The sequence below is a fragment of the Crocodylus siamensis genome, chromosome 3 (genome assembly GCF_052110815.1).
Source record: "Crocodylus siamensis isolate JL-2025a chromosome 3, ASM5211081v1, whole genome shotgun sequence".
Taxonomy (NCBI): domain Eukaryota; kingdom Metazoa; phylum Chordata; order Crocodylia; family Crocodylidae; genus Crocodylus; species Crocodylus siamensis.
Window position 1 is genome coordinate 190841096 of NC_143397.1, and position 26891 is coordinate 190867986.

A 26891-nucleotide genomic window follows, 5' to 3' on the forward strand; every position below is an offset into this window, starting at 1 on the left:
TTGACCCACTGCAAGAACTTCGGATATTTCCCTCAGTCTGAAGCACAAATGGTGGTATCCCTTAGTCAGCTGAACCAAGAGGACCCCAAGGCATAATCTAGACCCTCTCCCAATAAGTCTTCTATGCTAGGAACAGAGGAGAACTTTATTCCTCCCTTTCCAAACATTTGGATGTTTATCTTGCTGGAATCCTTTGACCCCAGCTGACTTCCTGCCTCTTGGGCAGGGGGCTGGACCTGATGATCTTATGAAGTCCCTTCCAGCCCTAATGTCTATGAAATCTATGAGATGGGGCCGAGCATCCCTGACTAGCAGGGGGCTCAGGGGGTCAGTCTGCCAGCCTGGAAGCTAGCTCAACGTGCTGTGGAGGGGTTGACTAGAACATGAGGGTGCTACAGCGTGGGCCTAGCTGGCAGGCCGCCCCTGCACTGTAGCTTCTCATGACCCAGCCAACACTAGTCAACATCTGCATGTGTTTCAGTGCACGTAAATACTGAGCTGTAGAATAGTACTTATCCTACAGTGGAATTAATTAAATTTATTCTGCCCAAATACAGGTGCATGTGTAGACTAGTCAGCTCCACAGTAAAGTGCAAATGTATAAAATAACCCTCTGTTATTGTTGCTTCTACATTGCGGCCTGATTAGCTCAATTTCTCCATGATCATTAAATCCTTAATCTTTTAGCTGACACTGTCCATAAAGGTGTGAATTGTGATTAAAATGTGACCTAGATATATGTTCATTATGCAGCTAACACAGATATCATAGATTTTCCTTTTTTGTTTCTTGTAATGGGTTACATATCTTTATTCATGGAAAGAGGACACAGTAGTTTGAACAGAAACAATATTATACAAAAACAAAGTTACATATCAAAGAAATGAACTTGATATTTCCCCCTTTAATTGTTATAAAACAGTTTTGGTTCACTGGTATTTGTCATTTTCAAAACTGTTTGGCTTCAGTTATGCCTCTTCTGGCCTCATAAATGCTGAAGAACCCCAAGTAGTTAAGAACACTTTCATAAGTACAAACCTGAAGTGAACGAGTAATATTTCTACTTAGTTTTGAAAGTAAAAAAAATCATGCCACAAAACCTGATAACAAAAATCATAAATTTAATAATACAGACGTAATGCTGTACATCTCTGAGATTAGTCTTTCCCATTTACAAATGAGGAAGACTATACTATTTACTATAAGAGAGAGCAAAAAAACAGATAATACTTGTCCCGAACTGTATCCAGGATCTTCCAGTCTGCATACTCAGCATCCAAAATACGAAGTAAAAGTGGCCGTCTTGTAAAACAGGATATGTGGCTATTACAAAGTAGGAATAATTTACTTTTGACATACCTTTATTTAAAATGGGATTTAATGTAATATGCTTTCTTACTTCTTCCCACTCCAGGAAGGCAGCTTTAGGCTAGCTTAATAGCTAATTTAATGGAAGACTTTGCTATAAAGCTGGTTACACATTTGGACAGGCAATCTAAACAGATTTTGGAATTTGTCTTTGGAACCTCTTAACAGGAAGATAGACAAACACTTGCCTGGGATGTGTGGGACCATAGGGAGATATAGGATTTTGAAAAGGGGAGTACAGCAGAAGTGACCCATGCCTCGGGGATGGCGGTCAACCCTCCTAGGTCCCAGTATTCCCTCCTCACCACCTTGATCCACCTTGCCACCAAGTTGAGCTGTTCCAACAGGTGCTGTCACAGTCCAGCTGAACTTGACATGTTAACCAAGTGTCCATGGTTATGAGGTCTATGAAAAACATAGGAAATCACTGTTATAGTTAGGCATCTATTAAGGATAATTAATTCAATAATTAGGCTTTACACATCACTTATTCTCCAGAGCATCACTTGAAATAGGAGACTTTGGAATAATTATAATTATTATAATTTCATATACTTGAGCATTAAGAAGTAAGATGGTTCAGGTGACTTCTTCTGGCTCCATGAACTCCTGTATCGAGATTTGAGAGCATTGAATGTATTTTTACTTAATCTGTTTAGTGATTCCTTCTAGACTTCCTAAGATTCCCTGAATCTTAGAGCTATAAGCATTGGCGATGCATAGGCAGTGCATCCCCTATGAAAAGCTGCCACTGACACTGTTGGCAGCGCCTGTGGGTGGTTGCTGCTTGCCACCCTCCCTGCTGCCGACACTGCCAGTGACATCTGTGGGCAGTCAATGAGTGCCATTGTCTGCCACTGCTGGCAATGTCTGCAGGTGGTTGCTGACCCCTGGTTGGTGCTCGCCACTCCTCCCCACTGCCCATAGCACTGGGTGGCATCTGCGGGAGCTCCCCACTTGCTGCCACCATGCTTTCACTGCTGCCATGCTCCTGCCGCTGCCAGCACAGCCATGCCCCCCCAGCCATCAGGAGTATGTATTGTTCATGGCTATAAGCCAATGTATAATGCAGACTCAGGTAAAAGGATGCCTTGTGTTGGCCATAAAACTCTATTTCTATTATTAGCGGTGCCTAGAAGCCCTCCCTAGTCATTTGTCCTTAACAACTATTACGTTCTAGGAAATTTCTAAGCTATTTCCCCTTCTGACTTTTAATAACATTAAGAGGAGGAACCTGGTAATCATAAAAGATTTTTCACAGTCACTTGAAGCAGTGATTACTATCCATCCTGAGACGCTTCTCTACTTTCCAGCAGGTGAAAACAAAGCAGAGCTTTTTGAGATGACTAAAAGAATGGCAGCATTGTCAGGAAGAAACAGATTAAATTATTCATGGCCAAAATAAAAGTTTCTTGTTACACCAAACTGGCTGAAGTTAGATACAGAATGTTTTGAAACTTGCAACAAAAAATTACTTGTTCCTTCACAGTAAGAACTCTAGGAAACCCTCTTCCAGGGACTGAGGAAAGGGACAGAAGCTGAATCAGTGCTGCTCCTTTCTGCATAAGTTGAGAGAAGCAGTATTGCGGGCCCTGACATGGAATGCCAACAAATCCAACATGTTAGGGAACCATGCCCTGAAAACATTATTTTAGTCCTACATAAAGGAATGGGAGGGAGGTAGGGAGTAAAGGGATTTGTATATTTCTGGGGTAAAAAGACCCTCTGGGAATGTCCACACATGCATGGCCATTTGGTTTCCCGGGGACAAGTAGCAGTGGTGTACCTTGTGCCGCTGCTACTTGTCCCTGGGGAATGCCTGTGATACACATGCTTTGGTGTGTGGCAAGTTGTCCCAGGTGGGGTAGGGGAGGCTGGGGCCAGCACTGTGCTGGCCCCGGCAGTCTTACCTGGGGACCTCTTGGGGCTGCAGCTGTGGCGATTCTGCTGCGCAGAGTCTGGCTGGCAGCAGAGCGCAGCTCCGGGTAGCCTGCTTTCACTTTTCGGTAGTGCGTGCTGGCTGAGTGTGCGTTGCTCTGTTTTTTCCCCCCATGGGTTTTTTTGACCCCTGGATATCCAGGGGTCAAAAAAATCCATGGAAAAAAACCCTGGTGCAGTGTATGCTCAGCCAGCATGCCCTTATAGTGTGGAGAACACTGGACTGTGTGGTATGTGGTGCTGCAAACATGTTTGCAGGGCCAATGCTGCATGACCATGCTCATCTTGATGTGTTCTCCGAGTGCACAAGGGAAGCTGTAAAACAGTCTCTGCTCCCTCATCTGTTACTCAGGCTTTGTGCTATGGGCAGGATTTTTCCTATGGGGCTAGGGACAGAAGTTACACATAAACCAATATAAGTGATCGGAAACTGGTTTAAACGTGTAACAGAACATAACCTCAGTGCACATAAATCAGTTTAAAAAAGGCTGAAACTGGTTTGAGATAAACCTGGTTGAATGTACTATAAGACTTAACTGATTGAGCTCAAACCAATTTATGGAATGTCTCTCCCATTAAACCCTATTAAACCCCTTCCTGGTTTAAACTTAAACCAGAGTCCCCCAGCATCCTATCCTGCTCTGCAGCCTTGGGCTTAGCTGTGCTGTCTGCTCCAGTGGAGCAGGGCTAGCCCTGCCCCTCTGCTTCCTAGACCCAGAGCATTGGCAGACAGGGGTGGGGTCATGGCCAGATACCACGCCCCCTAAGGTGACAACGGGGTAAGCAAGAGGTTTATTTCTCCCCTCCCTCCCCTGTCCCACCAGCATGGACCTGCCAGGCATTCTCTACTCACTCCTCCAGTGGTGGGAGCATGGCCAGTCCCAGCAATAGCCTAAAGTGAACTGGCCAGGCCTGTCCTACTGGCACGGACCCTGATCAGGGTCCACCTGGCACACCCTCCACCCCTTGCTGCTGCAGCAGAAGTGGCAGGGGCGCTGCCAGAGGTTGGCTGACATGGCCTTCTGAGGCAGAGGAGCAGGGAGAGGGTTTATTCCCTTCTCGGCCCCCTCTACCGCTAGGGGACTGCAGCAGGATCTGGCAGCCCCGACTGCCACTGCTGATCACTCCCTGTGCAGGGCGAATGAAAGAATAAGCCCCTTCCCTGCCCCCTACCACCAGACACCAGATGGAGAGGAAATAAACCTCCTCTGTGCCCTCGAACCTAAAAGGGCTGTGCTGGCAATCCTCTGCCCCACCCCCATCTCTGCTGCCGGACCAGCAAGGGGGCAGGGGCCTGGCAGGGGAAGCAGCTCCTCTCATGGTGTCTGGGATGGTGAGCCTTTTCCTGGTGGGCAGGGGCGGGAGTGGGGCAGGGTGGTAATAACTGCCAGAGACTGTGCGGGGCAAGCAGTGCTAGGATGGGTGTGGGGGGCTTTGGTCACCCCTACAAGCCCTGGTGCCTCCACTCATGCCATGCAATCTGCATGTCCCTCTCCCACCTGCAGCTTGGCCCCCTCACGGGGAAGAGGCTTGTTTTCTGGGACAACATGAGAGGGGCTGCTGGCCCCATCAGGGCTCTGCCCCTTTGCTACTCCGGCAGCGGTGGTTGGGGCATGGCCAGAGGCTGGCCAGCATGGTCCCTTTAGGTGCTGGGGCATGGAGGGGGTTTATTTCCCCCCTCCCTCTACCATCTGGTGCAGGGGGCAGGGAGGGAGCTTATTCTTCTACTTGCCTCACACAAGGAGCAATCATTGGTGGTGGTCAGGGTTGGCAGACCCTGCTGTGGTTCCCTGGGGGTGGAGGGGGAATAAACTCCATCCCTGACCCCTCTGCCTCAGGGCGCCATGCTGGCCAGCCTCTGGCCATGCCTTTGCCCCTGGTGCTGTAGTGGTGAGGTGAGGAGTGCCAGGCAGACCCTGGGCTGGGTCTGTGCCAGTGGGACAAGAAGCGGGGAATTAAACCCCCTCTCTGGCCAGTTCACTTCAGGCTACTGCTGAGGTTGGCCATGCCCCCGACCCCCATCCCTGAACAGCTTCCCTGCAGCTGAGGGCATGCTCTAGCACCCCCCACCTCCGGGCCTAAGACACTACAGGCACTTGCCTACATTTCTTCAGTCCAGAGGGAATGTTTGTCACTTGCAAATTGGTTCAATCTAGGCAGGTTAGATGAACCCACAAAGGTTGAATCAGTTCAGGCTCCAGCTTTTTGAATGTCTGTCCCTATTGAAGAAAAAAATCTTCTTAATAGTAGCCTGCCAAAATCCCAGTGCTTCTGTTAGATTCTATTAGAAATAATTTCTAAAGGGGCTTCAGGGATAATGTTTAAGTTTTGTTACTAAAAGGATGGACTGAAAGGTGATTAAATGTTTTGCTTTGTCTCTACAAGCAGAAAAGATACTATGAGAGGTGAATGAACAGTTTATCTGGATTGAAAAATTATGTGAATATATATTTGTGAATCTTCTTAGATTCTTTCTAGGTACATAGGGACCCATTCCCAATCAGGCTCTATGCAGGCTCCTCTATGAAAAGAGAAGGGGTAGAAGAAAGGGCATTTAATCTCCACGACCATGTCCACACATGGTGTGGATGTTTGGTTCCCTGGGGACAACTATCAGTGGCACATCTTGTGCCACTGCTAGTTGTCCCCAGGGAATGCCTGTGCTATGCACACTCTGGTGCATGGCAAGTTACCCCAGGAGTAGTAGGGGAGACTAGCACTGGCTGCAGTAGTGGTGATTCTGCCACACAGAGCCTGGTTGGCAGCTGCAGCATTGCTTCAGGAAAGAGCAGAGCCAGGCTGCATGGCGTGCGCTGCCCATGAGTGCACTGCTCTGCTTTTTTTCTCCACAGGCTGCTCCCTTACAGTGCGGAGAACAACTGAATGTGCTGTATGTGGCACAGCCATGCTTGTTTGGATGCAGCCTACAGCTCCCATTTATTGTCAAAATAAATTACCTATTTTTAAAAAAGTCTCACAATGAGCAAAGTATGACTGAATGCTGAATTGATTTGTAAATCAGACCCCAATATTTAAAAGGACACCACAAATTAGGATCCTTAGGAAAAGCTGTGATTTCATCCCTTTCAATTCACCTGATTCTAAAATCTAAAATGGTGTAATTTTCTTGTTTCCTATGAAAAATGCCTTTAGAGTCTCAGAAAAAGATCTAACCTCAAATAATAACAATAGCAACAACAACAACAAACAAGCATTTGCAGTTCCTTTAGAAAGAGACTCTATCCTGAGGGTATGGACACCATAAAGGCCTTATTACATGTTGCACTTTGAGCTGCTCTAATGTTGATCTGCATTAGTGCTAGGTCAAGTTTGGAGCAATCAGACCTTAAGGCTAAAAATCTTCTCCAACTCTCCTCCACCTGCACAGCTCTAACTTGCTACTAGAGGGTGGGTGAGCATGGGCCTGACTTGGAACTATAGTTGTGAGTTGTCACTGGTGAGCTAGGACAGTCTTCTATCCCTGATCTAGGTGGGAGTGCATGAGAGATGGCTTGGGGTGGGGTGGCAGGAACATGAAGATGAGAGGCAAAGAGTCAGTGGGGGAAGAGTGGTGAAAGGAAGTCAGCCACTGACAGATAAAATAAAAAGAAGTAAAAAAAATTAAAAAGAAATAAAAAATAAGTACATTAGAGGTCTCATGTTTTAATAAATTGGGGTTTTGGTATTGGGGTGCAGGTCATGCTTCCTGGGGTGGCTGGGAGGTGGGAGCAGTGAGGGAAGGTGCTTTTGGGGGAACTACTGCCCATGTTTGGGAAGGAAGCCTCAGCTCATGGGGACCTGATCCAGCCCTCTACCTTGCTCCCTCCCCATTATCCCCCCACCCCTCCCAGAGACCTCACTCCTGGACCCATCAATGCCCTGCATCTGGCTAGCTGGCATGTGCCCTGCAGGCTCTTTTTACATGATTTCACTCCTGGGAGTGGGAGTTGGCTTGGAGCCAGAACTGGCTCCTAGGCAGTAGAGTTCAGGGGGTAGAAAGTTTATTCACACAGAAGGTGTGTGTGGGGGGGCGGGCACTGGGATGGTGGAGGACTGCAACTTGGATGGCTCATCTGTGGGGAGTGGCCACACATTAATGAACACAAACTGTATAACACAGATCAGAGATAAACCTGCCCTGGAGTAGCATAACTTTAAGCTGCTAAAAGTGTGCTTAAAACTAGTTTCATATGTTAATGCATGGATAATCCAGGGGTTAAGAGCTCCAGAAGCTGCCTAAAATGAATGCTTAACAAGACCCTAACAGAGTGAAGGGACACTTCAGAGTAGTTTAGATTCTAGTTACTACTAGATAGGAGCAGACATATAAAGCAGTTGATGTGGAACAGCTGATATATGGTAGATGCCTCTTGCCACCATTCACTTGGAATAATTTGTTTGCTTGCTCATTTTCTCAGAGTAGTCTTTTCCTAAAGGATTTACAAAGGCAACATTTTCCCCTAGTATGTTGCTGCTGAGCAACAGCAGATGGGGAATGGTGTAAGGGGGTATCAGTGCTGATTGCTATACCACAAGGACAGCGTTTAAAGCTAAGAGACTGTAACACTCAGTGCAAAGCATCTTAGGACCTGAACATAAGCAACAGCAAACATATCAACAAACTGGTTACACTAACCTCCAAGGTTAACTACAGACAGTCAAAAAGCCTGAGGATGAATCAATTCAGTCTTTGCAGGTTAGTTTAAGGTGCAGAGATTAAATTGAGAAACAACTGGACATTCACTTTTGATCCAGGAAATGCAGTCACATACCTGCAGTGGCTCAGGCCAGCAGCCAGAGGACACTAGAACATGGCTCTCTGCTGCATAGCCAGTGTGGGCTGTGTGTTTTCTTCCTCTTCCTGCTGCCCCGAGGTCTCTGGGATTTGCAGTTCAGAATCACAGCAGGAGCACTCTGCAGGGTTGCGTATCATTTCTTCTTCCTGCTTCCAGGTGCCTCTGGGATGTATAGTCCACAGTCACAGCCAGCAGTAAGTTTTTGGCAGGGTAACTCTGTACTTGGTGGGGTGCGGGGTGGAGGGAAGTTTAAGTCCCCTCCCTGGCCCCAGACCCCAGTCAAGTTTTGCCGGGGGGAAGGGGGCAGGCAGTTTCTGCCCCCACTAGTCTCCAAACCTCCTCTGCTGGAACAGATAGCACAGCCCAGCTCAGGGCTGGAAAACATGTTGGGATGCTGCGGGACTGTGATTTAACTTGAACCAGGAAAGGGTCTGGGACAGAAATCAAATCCGTTAAGTCTGATACTACATTCAACCAGGCTTATCTTAAATGAGTTTCAGCAATTTTGAAACTGGTTTATGTGCACTGAGCTTCTGTTCTGTTACAGGTTTACACTAGCTTTGGATGACTTAAACTGGTTTATGTGTGACTTCTGTCCCTAGCCTAACAGACTTCAGACTATCTGAAGGTCTACTGGCAAAATGTAATATGATGCTAGCAGAATATCATCATCTGGCCCCCTGCCAACAGTTCAACCCCCTACTTTGTAAGTGTATGTTTACGCAGTACTGTCAAGGTACCTTGGCAAGGAAGTTTCTGAGCACACCTCATCCACCTGCTCCTGCTCACATACTCCAAATGCACAAATGGGTGCTCCGAGGGCACACTCTGAAGCAGGAGGTTTGAAGAGAAGTCATAGACATACCCTGAGATTCCATAAGGCTGTGTGGGAGTACAAGAGTTTACTCTTTATTACCTCGCATTTATCTTTGTTTTATCTATGTAGAAGATGTCAGACTATTTTTATATTCCCTGATTTCAGTGAATGTGTAGTTGTATGTGTACACGTGTACGTGATCAACTGTAGCAGTACATCCGAGTGCCCAGGGCAAAGTGGAAGTGGCAATTTCTGGTTGCTGCTGCATTCCCAATTGCGAATGTGTGGTTGCTAGCAGCCGCTGCTTTTTTTGCACCCCTCCCAACTGAGCACCGAGGGTCATTGCCCCTCTTACTACCACCCCCCCCCACTGATCAGGCATGTATGAGGAAGAGACCTTTGGTCCATGTCACATGTTACACTTAGGATGTGTTAACTGCTTTAAAACACAAACATTCATGTGTTCGAGGAGGAAAACGTGCTAAGTGCTATTGTATGGTACTGAAGTTAAGTTATTCTCCAGCAAGGACTCTCTTCAGATCATGTTAAGTAATATGTGTTATGCTATTGTGGGACTGCTCCACAGAGAAAATACCAGAGGTCCTCAGTGGTTCTGCTGTAGTACCAGCAAACAGTTGCTTGTTGCTCATGGCCCCAGCACTGCACTGGAGTCCTGAACCAGCTCTATGCATGGGAGCCAGTTCAGGACTCCAGTGCAGTGAAAGAGCTAGGACCAACAGTCAACTGTTTGTCGACTGCACAGCCAGCTCCAGCCCCTGTCCAGAGGGCTGAGATTGTAGTAAACATTACTGTGCAACTGCTCAGAAAACATTCATTCATAGTAATGCTTACTATGACTGGAATTAAACACATCTTAAGTGTAAGATGCAACAAGGTCCTTTCTTCGGTCTCTGTGACCATGGAAAAGGGTTTTGTGAAAATTTCTTCTAGTTTCCACTTACCCTTTCATAAAAATGGGAATGAAAGCTCTTTTCTATCTCCCATGAATGTTTTGTTTTAAAGATTGTGAGGTTCTTAGATGTTCCTTAAAACAGAACAAATGGATTCTATCTTTTATACAAAATATAGTTCTGAAACAAGTAAAATGTGTAACTAATATGGTAGGTTAAATGTTCTGATGTGATATTGTTCTATTTTAAGAAACAATATCACATCAGAATATTTAACCTACCATATTTAGTTACTCGTTTTAAATGTTTCAGAATTGTATTTTGTATAAATGACAGAATCCATTTATATACAAAGTAAAACTTACAAAGTTGTACAAACATATAGTGTGTGTGAAACAACTGCATTTGAGTGGTAGCACCAATATCTTAGTACAATTAAAATAATATAATTAATGGATGCATGAAGAGCAAAATAAAGGATGCATTTACAGCCTTTATTTTTGCATCTCCTGACTTCTGAGGCCTCCTTGCAACACCTTCAAGAGGAGTTTGTGCATTCTTTGCTACCATGAGGCTGGCAAATATTGTTGCAGCCAGTTTAGTGGTCAGGCTCAGTAGGCCAGTATGCCATAAAGAATTTGCTCATAGGATCAGCTGTTAAGATTCCAGTTGTCATATCTTGCACATGTACGAATGGATACCTCTTTGTGTTTTCTCTGAACAATCCTGCAGAAGGACAGATCAAAGTCTAGCCCACAGTGTGCACTTTGAGTAATTTTTTTCTACTTACTTCAGTTAGTCAAGATCTAAATATGGCTAAAAGGTAGCAACAAAATAATACTTGCACTTGATTGCAAATGTGAGAAGTGCAAGTTATAAAATGTTAATTCTTATTGGATCAGACACAATTTTTACAAACTCAGTTGAACACTGGGGACAAGAAATGTGAGGGACAAGTAATATCTTATTGGTCTACTACTACGTAGACCTCTTTGCAGTCGCATCTGTAGGCATACACGTATCAGGCTTCCCTTTTGGAGCTTGGGTTGAGTCCCAGGTGAGTTCAGTCACACCCCTTTCCTGAAGGGAGGGGGAGAGGAGCCCCTTGCCCCCCCCCCCCCCCCCCGTGGACCTGATTGAAGACTGCAACACTCAGGTCCAGAAGACGTCAGGGGTGGAGCCCTGAAGCATGGAAAAGGAGCTACGTGCCCAGCATGAGGGGAACACATCCAGGACAGAGAAGAGAGAAGAGCGGGGCTTAGAAAAGCTGAGGAGAGCTGCTCAGCAGGGTGAAGCAGAAGTCCAGAAGTGCCCCTGAAGACTTCCATCAACACAGAACGGTGGACGGCTCCAGCAGCTAGGCTCTTGGTGTGCAGTATGGCACATGTAGTCCAGATCCTGGGAGCTGTGTGAGGCAGCTCAGGTCTTCAACCTCTGGTGTGTGGCCAGAGACATGGTGCACAGGACGGTGCATGGAGTAGGACCTTTGGAGCGCTTGGGCAGCTCAGGTCCTTAACCCCTGGAACGAGGCTAGGAGCTCCGTGCAGGAGGCACTGCACAGAGGGTCTGGGAGCAGACCGAGCCTGGTGCTGCACGAGGCAGCTCAGGCCTCTGACCCACAGCAAAAGGTTGAGTCCAGAGAGCCGGGCAGTGATGGGGCTACTGAGCCAGCCGACAGGGCCACAGCAGAGCCCTGTTCCAAGGGGCAGCGACCCCCCTCAAAGCCTACTGCAGGCGAGAGAGCAGCCTGGTGCAGAGGACGTGGAGCACCCTCCAGGCCTGGGAGCCATGAGTTGTAGGGAAAAGAGGATTCCCACAGGGGAGGGGAGTACCCCCGCAGTTAGTTAAGCACTCCTGAAAGGGGAGGTGTCACTGGGACACCTAAAGTTACCAGCTCCTTCCTAGGGCTTGGGAAAAGCCCAAGGGCATTGGGATTTCCCCTCGGGATTGAGTTTATCTTTGGGGTTTATCTGTTTCAAATCAGATACTTACCTGTGACTTACCTGTATCTGGAGCACTGGTATAAGGTTTTATGTCATTTACCCAGGGGGTATTGTTTATGTTACTGGTTTAGATATGTACAATGTATGTATATATATACATTGTACATATATTTATATCCAAGTTCCTTTCCCTTGTGATAAGTTAATGTAAATAAATGTGTATGTAGTTAGGTCCTCTGACTGCCCCGGCCTGGTTCTATAGGGACGGAGGGAAACTGAGTGGTCTGCAGTTCCCACCCCACACCACACCTGCCAGCTAACAATCCCCTTCAACTGGAGAAGGGGAGTATATACCCAAGTTACCTGGGCTGCATACACTTTTTTGGCTCTGATGTCTGGCCAGTTGAGTTGTCTTTTGTTTTCTCCTTCATCAGTGTCCCATTGGAGGTCCTTGGATGTGGCTCCAAGAGGAGCAAAATTTAAGGCAATCTCCCTTCCAATCCCATTTGCAGCTCCTTTTAATAATCACTATTTCAACAGCAACATTTTTACATGAAGGAAAAACAGTAACACGAAAGCCTTAAAGATACATTAACAGTTCCAGGAATTTGATTGTCTCCAGCATATCCTTATGTAGGACATGCCTGTTTAAGTTTACCTGTTGATGAGAGACAACTTTCTAATTCAATCATCAAAAACACATTTTTTTCCCTTCAATTTTTGAGCTTCCAATTGTCAGACCTGATCAGGCAGGCCGGGCTAGGTCAAGTACCTACGCAGCCACACCTGCAGAAAGTCACCAGCCAACAAACTCTGCTTCAGTTTAGGAACAGCGCATGGCCTGACTGGCTAGGGTTTCCAGACCAGTCGAAAGTTCTGACTTAGTCTGCTGTGGCAAACCTCCTGACTCTTGCACTCTCCAGTTTTCTTGGTTGCTAACCCTGGTTTTTGTCTTTTACGTGGATTTGAGCTTTAGATTTGCTTACTGATCTGGGTTCTGGTCCTTGACCCTGGCTCTGTGTTTTGACTTTGACCTGTAGATTTCCCCTCAGACTAGGTAGATCATCTTTTAGCCTTCCAGATCTTGACTGTAACATGTTGTGGATGCTGCACCGGGATTTCCTCCTTGGTAATTTGGCTCCAGGATTTTGTTCCAGCCTCTGGCCCCCCAGCCACTCCTCAGTGTCTGGATCATTAGGCTAGGCCATCTATGACTCATCCCCGTACGCTAATGATGTCATAAAATTATTCTAGCACTATAAATAAGCTCTAAGCCCCCTAAGGTTTAGGTGGGAGTTATATTTATACTATTGTGAGATCAATCAAGATTTCCAAAGTAAAAAAAAAAAAAAGACATGGCATTATTTTTCCTATGATGAGATAGGCAGTCACATTGTTCAAATTTAATTATTTTCTGATGTAAGTTGTTCTAGAAAAACAAGCTTCCACCTACCTTGTGTGGGACAGTGACACATCACACTCTAAGAAAAGTGATAGATCAGTGATAGGTATGTTGGTTATATTTTCGTATTGTAGTTAAGACTATTTGTTCTCTGAGCTCTGCGTCCTGGCATACTTGCAAGTACACGTTATCTGGCACCTATAGGGTATTGTATCCCAAGTACATAAACTAGCAATTAGATGATCCTCACGTTGCTTATATCTTCCTACATTGGAACACTTTATACTTGATGCCCAAAGAGCTGCACAGACATGTAGGGCTAAGACAGACTTTACCAGAAGAGGACGCATCCAGCAGGTCTGTGTGATTCATGAAAATGAAGTCCTCTAGGGTTACCTGTGCCTCTGCTCCCTCCAGCATACTCTCAGGCCCTCAGTTTTACACAGCACAAATCATACTGGATTCCCAGTCCAGGTCTTCCCCATCCCTCCTCTAGCTAGCAGCTGTGGTAGCAGGCAGCCTGCCTGCCCTGCCCTAGCCACAGCTCCTTGCTGGACCTGTGTGGCAGCTCATGGCTGCCTTCGTTCTTGCTGTGGAGCAAACTACTAACCTTATCCTGTCCCATCGTTTCTCGCTTCCCTGATAGTGGCTCCCTGCAACTCCAGCTGCCTCACTGGGCACCCACCAGAGGCAACACTCTGCAGATCCTGTGGGGAGCAGGGACTAGAGCTAAGGGTGTAGCCACCTCTGAGGAGGAGACCCAGAGTGGGAGGGGGGACTCAGAAACTCATCAGTGGGGAAGTTCTTCACTCCTCTATTGCCAGATCCAGAGCCTGCTGCTTCTCCCCATCAGTCCTGCAGGTTTCCCACATAGGCAGGGCTGTCTCTGAGGAGCAGCGGCAGTGCAGTGTCTGCGCGGCTCTGGTCTCGCCCCACCCTGGCCCTGCTCCTGCGAGGCAGTAGCATGGGGTGGCGGTGCTCTGTCTCCGCCTGCCCCTATGTACCCTCAGGACCTTTCAGAATACCTCCAGAGGTACGTGTACCCCTGGCTGACAACCCCTGCTCTATCTTGTTGTTTTTCTCCTGGCCCTACACATCTTCCTCTCTTGGCTGCCCAGGACACCCAGCCAACTTCAAAAGACAAGTTGGAGAAAATCCTGGATAAAGACTAACCTGTGGCCTTGCAATTAGAGCACAGACTCCTAAGTTTTCTGGCCTACAACTCCATAAGCAAAGTTTAAATATCCATGAGTCCTGCAACCCAAACAAAAGCTTGTTCTTTATTTTGAATCATAGCCTGCTAGTCCTGTCAGATGAATACTGACCCTTTTTTACATGAACTGGTAGCCAAAAAAGACTTCCATTCAGTCAACTCTGTCATATTAACAAATAATAAATAAAATTATTGGGACTATTTTTCAGAAAGAGGAACACAGTAAAAAACATGAAGCAAGACAGTATCATAAAACTGTCCCAGAATATTTGCTGGGGACATTAGAGAAAAATCTAATTATAAAGATATAGGATCTTGGCAGCAATTTAGTAGTTTTATGCATGATAATTCAGAATTACTGTTGCAGTTTTAAAAGGGTTGAAATAAACATGAGATCTGATTAGAGATCTATTGAAGCAGATCTGATTCCAAAATTAGAGCATAAGTCAAAACATACTATTATAATTTACTGGGTAAATATAGGATAAGCAAGATAATTTGGAAAAGATTGCTGTGATAGAATAAGTAAAGATTGCTGACAGGGTCAGAGTAATAAGACCTATCCCCAGAAAAGAGAAAGGCAGCCATCACACATACCCTTGCACACTTACAAGCCACTGAAATCCCAGTGCAGAGGTATGCCAGCCTTCCTGAGCAACCAGCAATCAGATGCTCCTTAGGAAATCACTTGGAGCATTTAGGTGATTTTGTGGTGGTAACTTTTACTGGGTGGCTTCAGCAAGGATTATAGGAAATGGTAAATTTACATAAACAGACAATCTAAGTAAACAGTTTCAGTCTACATCCCTTCTGTACTGGTAAAGACTTATCAGGGACATATTTCTAGGCATTTTAGTTTTCCATGGCAACAATGGATTGGGTATGCAACAGTTGGTGTACTTATAAATGAGGCTTATGGGATTAGTAATTGAATGCCTAGATTTATGATTTACAGCTGGTGTCACTATAGCCTGTTTGTTGTTTATATCAATTGTCATTGTAACATTTCCCTGCCCCCCTAAGAGGAAGCAGAAGGACAAAGCTACAAAACAACAGAACATTGTATCTATGCATTCCTTTTGATATTTATGTTTAACATTTTGGGATTAGGATCCTTTGGGAAAGAATTAGGGCCCAATTTTCAAAGTTGAAAAGCTAAAGTTTGGCACACAAGTCCATCTTTAGGGATATAAATAAGATGTCCCAATATTGTAGGTAGTCTCCAAATTAATTACAAACAATAGGACTGAATCAGAAAACAGCTTTCAGTTTCCTGGAGGGTAAAATTATATTGCTTGATGTGGAAATTGACCTAGGAATTTCTACATTAGAGTTATGGAGAAAATAGAATTGGCTTGACAGTTTGTCCTGCGGAAGAGATAATCATCATGGGAGAAAAGAGGGGAAAAATAGGCTGTAGAGCTGTCTCAGGGCAAGGGATACCTTTATTGGACTTGGGGATCCGCAGTCTTGGTGAGAACGAGAGAAATGTACAAGTTTGTTAGGACTTTGAAAGAGAAGTAGATATTCTATTGTGGTTGTGTAATTATTTTATATGACTGAAATAGTGGTAAAACAGTAAAGTTATTTTACTAGAGATCCTGAGGCAAGAGTTTGAGCCTCACTTGAACTTCTGCCAAAGACTGTCCCATGTTGTGAGTAGGCAATTCAGCAACAATAAACAGAGTTTACAGGCACATGCCCAATACCACTGTGATGTGGCTAACTTCTGTTTCTGTGGTTGCTGTGCTTCACTGTGGCAAACCTTAGCTTGGTCCAGAGGCTGTGTAGGTTTGCCTTGAGTCATGGAAGGGGGGGCCTTCAGCCCAGGGAGCAACACCGAATTATAGCATCTATTCCCCTAGGCCATGAATTCCACTTTGTCTTTATACGATGCAGACTCTCACCTTGGTTGTCTGACTGAGCTTTCAAATGCTGGAGCAAGAACGCTAGAGATATGAGCTTGCGTGGCATTGAGGGTTATGCATAGTTGCTATTGCACAGGAAACTTAGGTGGGAACATATCAGTTTACTTCACATGTAGGCTGAAAAATCCAGTCCTTAGTGGTAGAAAGGCCCATACATACCATATATTGAGCAGTTTGATTCTTGTGAAACCATATTATTAAAAATTTTCTGTTTGTATTTTGAGTTTATCTTTAAAACATTAAGTTATGTTAATACATGAATTAAAACATATTTTTGTTCCTGTTAAAAATGAAGTTCTGTACTGTGATGCAAATATGCTCACTTTACTCATACTTAGTGTTAAAGGACTGAATGCCAAAGTGTTCAGTCCTACTTTTTCTATCGTGTTCATCAAATAATATAGCCATTTTTTCTATATTTAATGTAATTTATCAGGAAGAACAGATAGTTGAAAGTCATGGGCCCAGTACCTCATCTCATTAAGCACAGAGAAGATCATGTTCAGCTTCAACATGTAGGTGAAGGAAGTAAGTGATGAGTGTAATGACTTTCTGACTCTGACTTTCCCAAAACTCGTTTGTGCTATAAAGCAAAGAAATGGTGGATATTTTTTAAGTGCAGAAATCTTTTTATTAATCTACCCTCCCTCCTCACCCAGATCTTCTTTCTTTTGACAGCTCTGCTTGATTCAGAAGATCATGTTTGAACATCAATGATCTGTTCACCTAGTACTGGACCAGATTTCTCCTGTTTCCATTTCCCGGTGCAGAGGATCAACCTCTCCCACTAGCCAATATCCTACCCACCATTACTTATATTTTTCACATACTGAGGCTAATCCTTTCCTATGTGATCAAACACTGAAATGCAATTAAATGAAATGAAATGCATCATCTATGGCCTTGTACCTTTCCCAGTATAAAGAGTCTGAAGTTGCTGAGGAGCAAGGATCAAGTCTGGCTTTGTTTCCAGGATGATATTTTCTTCTTCAAAATTCTCTAGTATTCCTATGCATTCTCCAGATTCCCCTTTTCTCTTCTACTCAATGTTTCCATAAAACAATAGAACTATTTCTATCTGATACCATAATTACATGACCACTTCAAGAGTATATTGAAGGGGAAAAATAGGAAAATTCTCTAGAACTCTGGCCAAAACACAGGCTCCTTTACCATCCCAACTCAGTAACTCTATCCTTAGCCCTTCAAATATCAGCTCTATTTTTATCTGTTTCAACTATTTTGTACACTTACTTGTCTAATAATTGTTATTGATACAATATTGGGGGGCAGGAGGGTTGCCCTGTAGAAGGTAGACTAAATGTGTAGGAACAGCCACTCTAAGTTCCCTGAAAAATTATATATAGTCAAACAGAAGGCTGGAGCAGGCTTCTTGTGCAGACAAACCAACATTAAGATAATCCTAAATAAACTGTACTGCCATTGAAGGCCTGGAGATCAGTGGGATGACTAGCTGTGGTCTGGGTGGATGGCAGAGGATCTACAGTATTGTTTGGTGGACGTTTCCATTTCCATTAGTTATAAGATTTTCTGCTACTGTTGGACTACAGCTTCTGCTGCAGATTCATAAAAGTTTCTTGGATTTCAGTTGAACCAAATCAGTGTATACCTCTTAGGATCTGTCTTTAAGCTGCTCCACAGTAGAAACATCTATCTGCATACAAGGTTAACAGGGTCATATATTCCATTTAGTTTTCTTTTTCCTGGAGGGTTTTTGGGTTTTTTTGGAAAAGGGAAAGATTTGACACTTTATTGGAATGCTTATAGCTCTAAGGCCAGTTTCACAGGTGTATGTTAGACTAATATAAACATAACTTATGTAAATATGTACAATGAAAAATGAAGATAATATAACATGTCAAAATACTGCTCATTGAAGAAAAGTTTGATTTATTTCAGCATAAATATTATTCATTTTCTTTTTGCGTACTGGCTAATTGAAAAGTCATGGATAATAACTATAGACTTTTAAAACTTTGATTTCATTGAATTGTTTATATGAAAGGGAAAACATCTGATCCAGTTTAGGATATTCTCATTTTTATAACATATTAGAAACCCGGAAGTCAAGGTAAAGATCCAATTTCAGATCCTGCTGTTTTGTGGACAGTAGGAATTATGTGATACCAAAGAGTCTGAGCTTTACAGAACAGGTGAATGAATTTAAGAAGGTTTTTGGCAGAATAAACAGTAAAGAAGTAACAGACACCTCACAATATGTTATGCAGTTAAGATGAAGAATTTATTATATGTACAGTTAAGCAATTTTACTGAAGATGTGTTGTTCTGTTTAAAGAAAAGGGATAAAGGTAACCAAAATATTTTTGGCATGAAAACTACAATATAGATTTAAATTGGACTAAAACAGAACCTACTTATTGATTTAAAAGAACACGGAACCTGAAACAACAGATTGCAGATTGCATCATTAACTAGGACAGTAAAAAACTGTACAGTACAAGCAACACATTACAATAAATTATGACCAATGAGGCAGTCTCTCTCATTTGGGACAAAAGGGATAAAAGGGGAGGGTGTTAAAATCTCATAAATCCACCATATCTCTTTTCCATCTCTGGAACCTCTTTGGAATAACTTTCCCCGTCTTCTTCTGAAGGCAGAACAGAATCAGTGAAGCGCTTAAGAAATCCACCATATCGTTTCTGGTAGTCTAGCCACCATTCTGGCCTACCTACTCTTCTCATAAAGCCACCGTATCTCTTTTGCAACTCTTTGGCTTCATCTTCTAGTTGTGGACTGCGCTTTATGCTTCTCATGAAGCCGCCATATCTTTTGCTGATCTCCCCATCATTCTCATTTATCTCTCGATAATGTCCAGCTTCATTGTTGTCTCCTGTTCCCAGAAGCTCCTTCAGCAGATCGGAAGAATTAGCCAGGGTGTCATCATCTGAGTCTTTCTTCATGAATCCTCCATACCGCTTAGCAAGAATCTCTCCTCCAGTGGTTTCCTCCTCTGGTTCTACATGGTAAAGCTCGTCCATTTTCTTCATGAAGCCACCGTACCTTTTCATGAAGCCACCATACTTCTTCGCTAGCAAATGGTTCTCATCCTGTTCTTTCTTGTTGTCTACTGGAGCACTGTTGCCCTCCGCAGAAGGATCCAGTTTAGTCAGTTGTAGAATCTCCTTGCAGGTTTCCCAGGCTTTTGAAGAAGGCAGTTTTCCCTCACATTCTAGTGTGCACGCCTGAAAAATTGATGTGATTTACTAAGACTGGTTTGGTAGAAACAAACACCTTGGTGTTTTCTGGCCTTTACTTATTTATTTTAAAGCACAGAATCCAACCTTTATGAATGGGTTGTAGAAATTTCCTTTGTCTACATTTTATTTAATAGTTGTTATGCAGTTTTTTCACCTTTCTATGAAGCAGCTGGCACTGGCCTCTGTAAGAGGCAGGAGACTGGGCTAGATGGACTGTTGTTCTGATCTGGCATGGCAATTCATAATTATATTTTAAACAAAGACACAAGTGTGCACACTCACACACCCCTATTCTGGTTTGGGAATATAAAAAAAATAGAAAAAAATATGACGATTCATGAGTAGATCCAAAAAACCCTCTATTTTATTTATTACTTCTTACCCACTCTTGTTATAAAGTCACTTAAAAATACTAACAATTATAAGAGTAAATTGGATCCTTATAAAATAAGGTAACATGAATACATTTTAGGAAAATCTTAGTTTGGTAAATTTTCCATCCTGTATACAAATGTGAGATTGCTATCTGTGTTGGCACATTTACTTACAAGTTAGAACATAAAAAGACAATAATAGTGAAAAGAAGCCATCTGTAATATGATGTTCTAAGTGACTCCTAAAGTTGTATTACTCTATAGTGTCTTTTCTGTTTTTATTGTTTTAACAAATATTTCAAATATACTTGGGTTCGAATTTTAAATACATAGAAGTATAGGTTTTGCTATGCAAGATTAGACTACAGGGCTACATAGTCTGGGTACTATAGTAGTGTCAGATATGAGGAAGATGAATATCACTAAGTAGCTCTGTATAGAGAAGAAAAACTGCCCCTTGACCTACATAATCATTTTACATGCTGAAGTATAGCATAAGTTAACAAAACATAGATAAATGTTGTACGATGTAGCTTGTCACAGCTTATCTACATGTACTAGAGAAAATAGTTAATATTGGTATTCATTAGTAATAATTATTGGTATGTAATGGAAGTTATTTTCCATGCAATCATGATTTTCAGTAACAGGAATGAATTACAATATACCAATATTTGTTCTTTTCATCCACAGTTTTTCTCCTTTTCTATGCCACAGTGATTAATTCTATAAAGAACCACTTCAACCTTCTCGGTGCTGTTTTTTAAAATCTATTATGTAAGATGCCAAAGTGAAAAGTCAGAACAGTTTTAGACCTGAATAGCTCAAAATGTGTCATGACAAGGATTTTGACAAAGATTAAATAGATTTAGGTAAAACTGAATTAAATTAACATTTATGTTGAAATTGTTTCACTTCACAAAATAATTTCCATTGTACTTTCTTATAATTTAGAATAGGTGGCACTCTAACAAGTAAATAAATCACTACAATTATAGTCTTGTAAATGGTGAGATATTTTAAGTCATGGACTACTTATTACATTTGAAATGCTGTGTACTTTTATAGTCATTATTAATTTTATAGTTTCCATTTAATTATAGATGAAAACAAATAACAAGGATATTTGATTTGCCTATATTGGAAGCATTCTGTCTGGATTTTATATGCTTTAGGAATGTTAAACTAATAGCAACTGATTAGTTTACTAATTCTGTGATTAGATATGTTTTAAATCTTTTTATAAGTGTTTAACTGTCCATGGAACAGAAAGTTTAGGCTGTAATGATTTTCATATTAATAATCACTAGGGATGAATAGGTTAACCTGAGATGCTGTTCAAAACAGTTTATGTTGCTTGCAACATTTCACTTGGAAAGTGCCTGTAATTTTCAGCTTTTTTAATTGGCACTGCATGAATATTTTCATACAAAAACATTTTTGTTATATCAATGATAGATATCAGCTGCAGTCTGATTTGGAAATTTCTGTAGAAAATAAGCAAAACATTTTTCTTTTCTTGTTAGTAGATCTGTTTCAACAAACATCCTCCCAACTCTAATAAACATGCCCCAAACACTTTGTTTGTAATAAATGGTGTGATTACATGGTGCAATATGATAAAAACAAGTATGAACTCACAGGGTATGTTTAAATTTTCTGGTGCTCAATATAATAAAAACAAATATGAACTCACAAGATGTTAATGTGTCTCTCTGGAGTTGCTGTTAGTATAGAAAAGGTTATCTGGTTTGTGCCTTCACTCCTGTGCTATATCAGCTGAAAAAAGGCAGTTACTGAACAGTATAACACTTTTTTCTACCTCTGCTGAAATTTGTACATGAAAGCTTGTTAAAATGAATTTAAACTTTGCAGCTGAGAATAAAGATTGATTGAAAATTAAATCCATTAAACATGTAGTTTTTATAGATCTATGTCTTGTTGGCTTTATAGATCTATATCTTGTTAGCACCTATCTATATAGGTAAGCAATCATAGGTAACTGCTGAGTTTATAGATGCACCATTGTTTCTGTAACAAATAAGATTTATAATTCTGGTAATTCCTTGTGGACACAAACAACCACTGACTTTTATAGACATTTTGGATGCAAAACTTTTAGGAAGTTCATTAGGAATCCTGAGTGCACAAAGGTTGCAAGATCAAATCCTTGAAGCAAGAGACTTCAGCAGGCTGGATGCTACTGCCTAAGAGCACACAGCACTACCAGTTCCCACTGAAGTCACTAGCAACTGTAGGAATCCAGCATTTTGCAGAATCAGACCCTTAAGTTCCATGCAAGTGGACTGTAATAAGCAGTGCTAATAGGGCTTAATTAGAAAAAACAACATCTCAATTTTGATTGGGCAGCCATGGTTTCTTAACAAAATTTCTCTTAAAAACAAATGGTAAAGAAGTATGATTTACAGGCAGAGCTTTGTGTTTGTACCAGCACCAATGTATTTGGAAAATAGGCAGTTACTGCTGTTTCCCCAAACTACTGAGCACTCTGCCCAGGCTCCAGCCAAACACTTATGTACCCACCTAATCTGTCTCCTCTGGCTCTAAGAAGCACAAATGCAGTTCCCATTGACTTCAGTGAGACTACGCAGGTAAGGTAAAGCTAGCATTTAAGTGCTTTAGTGTATTGCAACCCCTTAGTTCACTCACTGCGACATTGTGGTTCTTTGATGGTGCAGTATCTGTGCCATACGAGTGTCAGCTCGTAACTAGGAGAAGAGCTACGGGCAGAGCAGCAGCAGTCTCCTGAAAAATTATTGCACCCTTCTTCTGAAACAACTTTCTTTTGTTTTTGAGATCCTTATCTTTGTGTGTGTGTGTACGTGTGCATGTGTGTGTTACCCATTACTGATAAAAATAGCTTAAAATCACTTCAGGGACTCTCTCTGCCTCTAAATCTCCATTTTCATTGACTTTTAATCACTTCTGAAAAAGGAAAAAAACTTGCTCCGCAAAAAAGTTTCCAAAAGCCAAATTTGAGAAATTGACTCCAAAAAACACTGTCCCCTTCAGCTATCCACAAAGCAACTGCAGAAATGCGACTTAAATATGTCACAAATGGACATTTGGCTGGGAAAATCTAGTTGGGGATGGTCTGGCTTTGAGCAGGGAACTAGGAGCCTTTCTGAGGTCCTTCCAACCCTCATTTTCTATGATTTTATGACATAAGACAATCGGTTTCTAATCTCTCTCAGCTAGAACAGCCTTACACACTCTGAAAACGTTTCAGACATAATGACTTTATTTTTTTTCGAGTGGAAGCATTTACACTAACATAAAGTTTGCAGACTTTCCCCGTCTATATGTAGAAAGTCCCTCTAAACTTCCAAGCTCTTTTTGATAGTTAATCCCCAAATCACAGCTTTAACGTTAAACCTGTGCTTTCCACTTGGGACTTGTCCTATTTGTGTGATTTATATTGCAAAGCTCCCCACCCCCGCCACCTTCCTGCAACATACAGTTTGCAAATGCATTTCACAGCGGACTTCCCCCCCACCAACTAGCACTAGCCTCCAACGGAGTCTCTTCTCTGTTAGCAGAGGAAACTTAACGAGCTTCAAGCCTGCGTTAGCAGAAGGAGCTTCCTCTTCCACACTGCAGAGCAACGCGATGCGTTACTGTCCCGGGAGGGAGGGGTAGACGAGGGACTGGCCGCTGGTCAGAGGCTGGATGGCTCTCACAGCTGGTTCTGCAAACATGCTCGGTTTGCTCGGACATTGCGACCAGCATGGCAGTAACAGCTCTTTTCTCGTTAGGCTCTCCTGAAAACTGCCCACGGGGGTTAACCTCCCCGCCAGGGCGCTTTTAACCCCGTGTCGAAACTGAGTGCATGGACGGGGCAAGCTTTGCCTCCGCCTCCAGGGGCGGCTATGTGCTCCGGGGCAGCGGAGGCCAGCAGGGCTCTCCCCCCCACAACCCCCATGGCCCCAGGGGCGCTTCCAGGTCATGCTGCCCGCTGAGCGTGTACCACGGGGCGCTCGGTCCCGGGCTCCTCCGCCCCGCCAGGGCCCCGGGAGCTCTCCAAGGTGCTGCACCGGCCCGCCCGCCCGCCCCGCCCGCTTACCAGGGGGTTGATCTCGGCGTGGTGCCCCAGGCGGGAGGCGCAGGAGGCGCAGTCCCGGCTGCATGCCGCCCGCACCGTCAGGGCGAGGCAGGTGCTGAGAGCCAGCAGCCAGCAGCAACGTCTTAGGAGCGAAGCCATGAGCTGCAGGAAGAACGGGTCAAAAGCCAGGTCCGGATCCATTCCGCCTCCCCCCGACCCCTTCTCGTCCCGGGCGCCCGCAGCCCGCCCTCGCCTGGCGGAGCTCACGCCGCTGCGGAAGGGACCCAGGAGAGACTTCCGCGCCCTCTCCCCAGCCCCTGGTTCTGGCCGCCCACCCTCCTCTTCCCCGCGATCAGCCCCGGGCCGGCCCCTGCACCGCCGGCCGCGCTGGCAGGGCCGCGCCGAGGGCCGCGCAGCGGGGCACTCACAGCCGGGCTGCCCCAGGAGCCCGCTGCCGCCGCGCTGGAGAGGAGCCGGCCCCGCTGGACGTCTCCTGCTCCGAGCCGCTGTTATATAGCGAGCGGGCGCGAGCTCAGGAGCTGGCGAAGGCGGGGGGAGCAAGAGCCCGCAGTTATCGGGCCGCGCTGGAGGAGGTCCGGAGGCGGGGGCTGCGCGCGCGGGGCAGGGCAGGGCTGCAGCGGCCGCCGGGCCCCGTGGCTGCTCCTCGAGTCCGGCTGCGGGAGGCGGCGGCAGCGACTTTATAATTCGGCCAAGAAGGGGAAAGCGGCGTCTTCCCCAATCGCCTCCGGGCGCCGGCTGACGCAGCCCCTACGCCAGCCCGGCCGTCGGGGGGTGGGGGGGTGGGGAGCGCGAACGAGTCCCGGAGCCGCCGCCGCAGGGGTCTGCCCGCCGCCCCGCGCCGCCCCGCCCCGCCCCGCGCCGCCGCTCGTCCCACGCCCTGAAACAGCAGGGGCCTGTCTTGAGGTCACGCCTTTGAAGAGAGGCCCCTCCAAGGCTCCGATGTTCAGAACTGCATCTCTCTTGGAGCCTCTTGCAGAAAATATTTTGTATGCTTGTATCATGTTGTTTGTAGCAACTATGAGTTAGATAAGGCGGGGCAGAAAGCAACAACTTTGTTTAAAAAGGTGTTTCTAAATCTTACTTAATTTTGCCTCAGGATGAAAGCAAAATCTGTTCAGTTTTTTTCCTCGGGGGTGGGGACAAACATACGTGAGAGAGACAGGTGGAAGGACATACCAGTTTCAAAGACGCAACAGACTGCTGTTTTGGACTTACCTGTAGGTTGAGGTTTGAGTCCCGGTGTACTTGATGTGATGTCCTGGATGAGTGCCCTAATCTGCAGAGGAATATAGCACTCAAAGGGTCCTCCTGAGCATCCAGCCTCATCCTCTGCTACTGCAGGCACCTACTGTTAGCACCTGAGTTTGGAGTATGGTGCTCTGTGCTTCTAGGTTAGCAAATATATAATACAAATGAGTGGTTTATATCCTGTTACAGGGTTTGGAGAAGCTCAGGGGTATAATACAGCAGCAGAGTGACTTCCTCTGATCTTCTCAATTGCAGTGTGGCATTGCCTACCTCAAGTAGTGTCATGTTCAGTTTGTCCTCTCGTATAATAGTGGCCTTCACAAGCATGGCCTTTTGTGGTGGAGTGGGGCGTGAGATGTTTGGGGAAGTGCCAGAACATCAGTATGTCTATACAGTTATTAGCTCATTGAACTAGAGCTCATGAGCACAGTGAGAGTTTAACTACAATTACAATGAAGTGTAATTTTATGTTTGACAGGGATGCTTGTATAAGTACTGATCCACAACAATGCAATCATAAAATATTCCATATACTTGCATTCTGAGTGTGTGTGTGTGTGTGTGTATTGGGGGTACAGAGTATTATGGCGCCTGTATAATTCTCAGTCACTATACAACATACAGTTCCTTTGCTCTCACTGGCAATTGCCTCTGCATGCTAATGCCCGTAATAAAGCAGTCATCTCAAAGAACCACTCGTCTACTTTTTGGAAGTATATACTCTCATAAATGTATTCATTCAGTCTGTTCGTGGCAAAGGGCCAACCAAGAATGGGACCTCGTTGTTCTCTTCCCAGCAGAGTTTCCAGTTTAAATGCACAGGACTTCCAGAAGGTGAGGGACAGGGCGAAACACCAGGACAGAGTGAGCAATGCAATAGCAGCAAAAGCTATGTTAGTTCTACAGTTTTTTGTTGGGGGAGGAGCAGAGTTTCTTGGAGATAAACTGAATGGAAAAAATGGGGAAAGGAAGAGGCTTGATAGGACTAGGACAAGGAAGAGCATGCAGGGGACAGGTATGGTGTAAACTTGAGGTGAAGAGACTGAGTGTATGTCTGCATGGCACCATGCGGTGCTTGTGATGAAGCCTGAAGCAACTGCATTACAGCCACATCAGCAAAGTGCTCCATGTGGTATGAGCAGTGATACTTTTCTACACTGTTTATGGTATCCAACTAGCCTGTTCAGAACTAGCTTGGCCCTGCTCTGTAGTATGTCCCTTCCCTTCCCTCAACCCTCCTCCCTCTCACACCCTGGGGTTAGTTGGGTAACACTGTATTTTCTGTAACCTAGTTGAATTCCCCTCCTCACCCCCATCCCTTGAATGTTAGTACCTCGCTCAGGCGATTTGTATTTCCCTACTGGATTTGTCATCTTTTTGGATTCACAATCCTAAACATCTAATAGAAGTCAATCTGTGGGGAAGAAAAGGAAGTTTGGTGCAAACAGTTAGTCCAGGACAGAGAAATTCTGGTCAAGTCCATATATATATATTTTTTTTATTCCTGCTAGTTGTGGAGGGTTCTATTTCTCAAAGTCTGTCGGGAACTTGCAGGATAAATGTCCCCAAGTGGACTTCATTTCTGCTTTCTCCTTTAGGTGTACTAGTTTCTGTTTCAGCTGCTTTA

General features: G+C 44.4%; 1 protein-coding gene across 2 annotated transcripts; it reads right to left on the minus strand.

Annotated features, from left to right (window-relative positions):
- Positions 1–18784: 18784 nt before the first annotated feature.
- Positions 18785–24773, minus strand: PENK (proenkephalin). Of its 2 annotated transcripts, XM_090040017.1 has the most exons (3): positions 24424–24773; positions 24017–24157; positions 18785–19543 (listed from the first exon to the last, which is right to left on the minus strand). In XM_090040017.1, exons 2-3 carry the CDS (start codon positions 24152–24154, stop codon positions 18875–18877), a joined length of 807 nt encoding a protein of 268 aa, XP_089896143.1. In that variant the 5' UTR covers positions 24155–24157; positions 24424–24773; the 3' UTR covers positions 18785–18874. The 2 variants fall into 2 exon arrangements, with proteins under 2 accessions (XP_089896143.1, XP_089896142.1); XM_090040016.1 differs by lacking the exon at positions 24424–24773 and having other exon boundaries at positions 24017–24405.
- Between the last annotated feature and the right edge of the window lie 2118 nt (positions 24774–26891).

Bases quoted from the DNA above. Each gene is read 5' to 3' on its own strand.
- PENK (XM_090040016.1), bottom strand. From the start codon at position 24,196: ATGGATCCGGACCTGGCTTTTGACCCGTTCTTCCTGCAGCTCATGGCT. The intron at 19,544-24,016 runs GTAAGCGGGCGG...TCAATTTTTCAG, and splicing joins ACGCCGAGATCAACCCCCTG to GCGTGCACACTAGAATGTGA.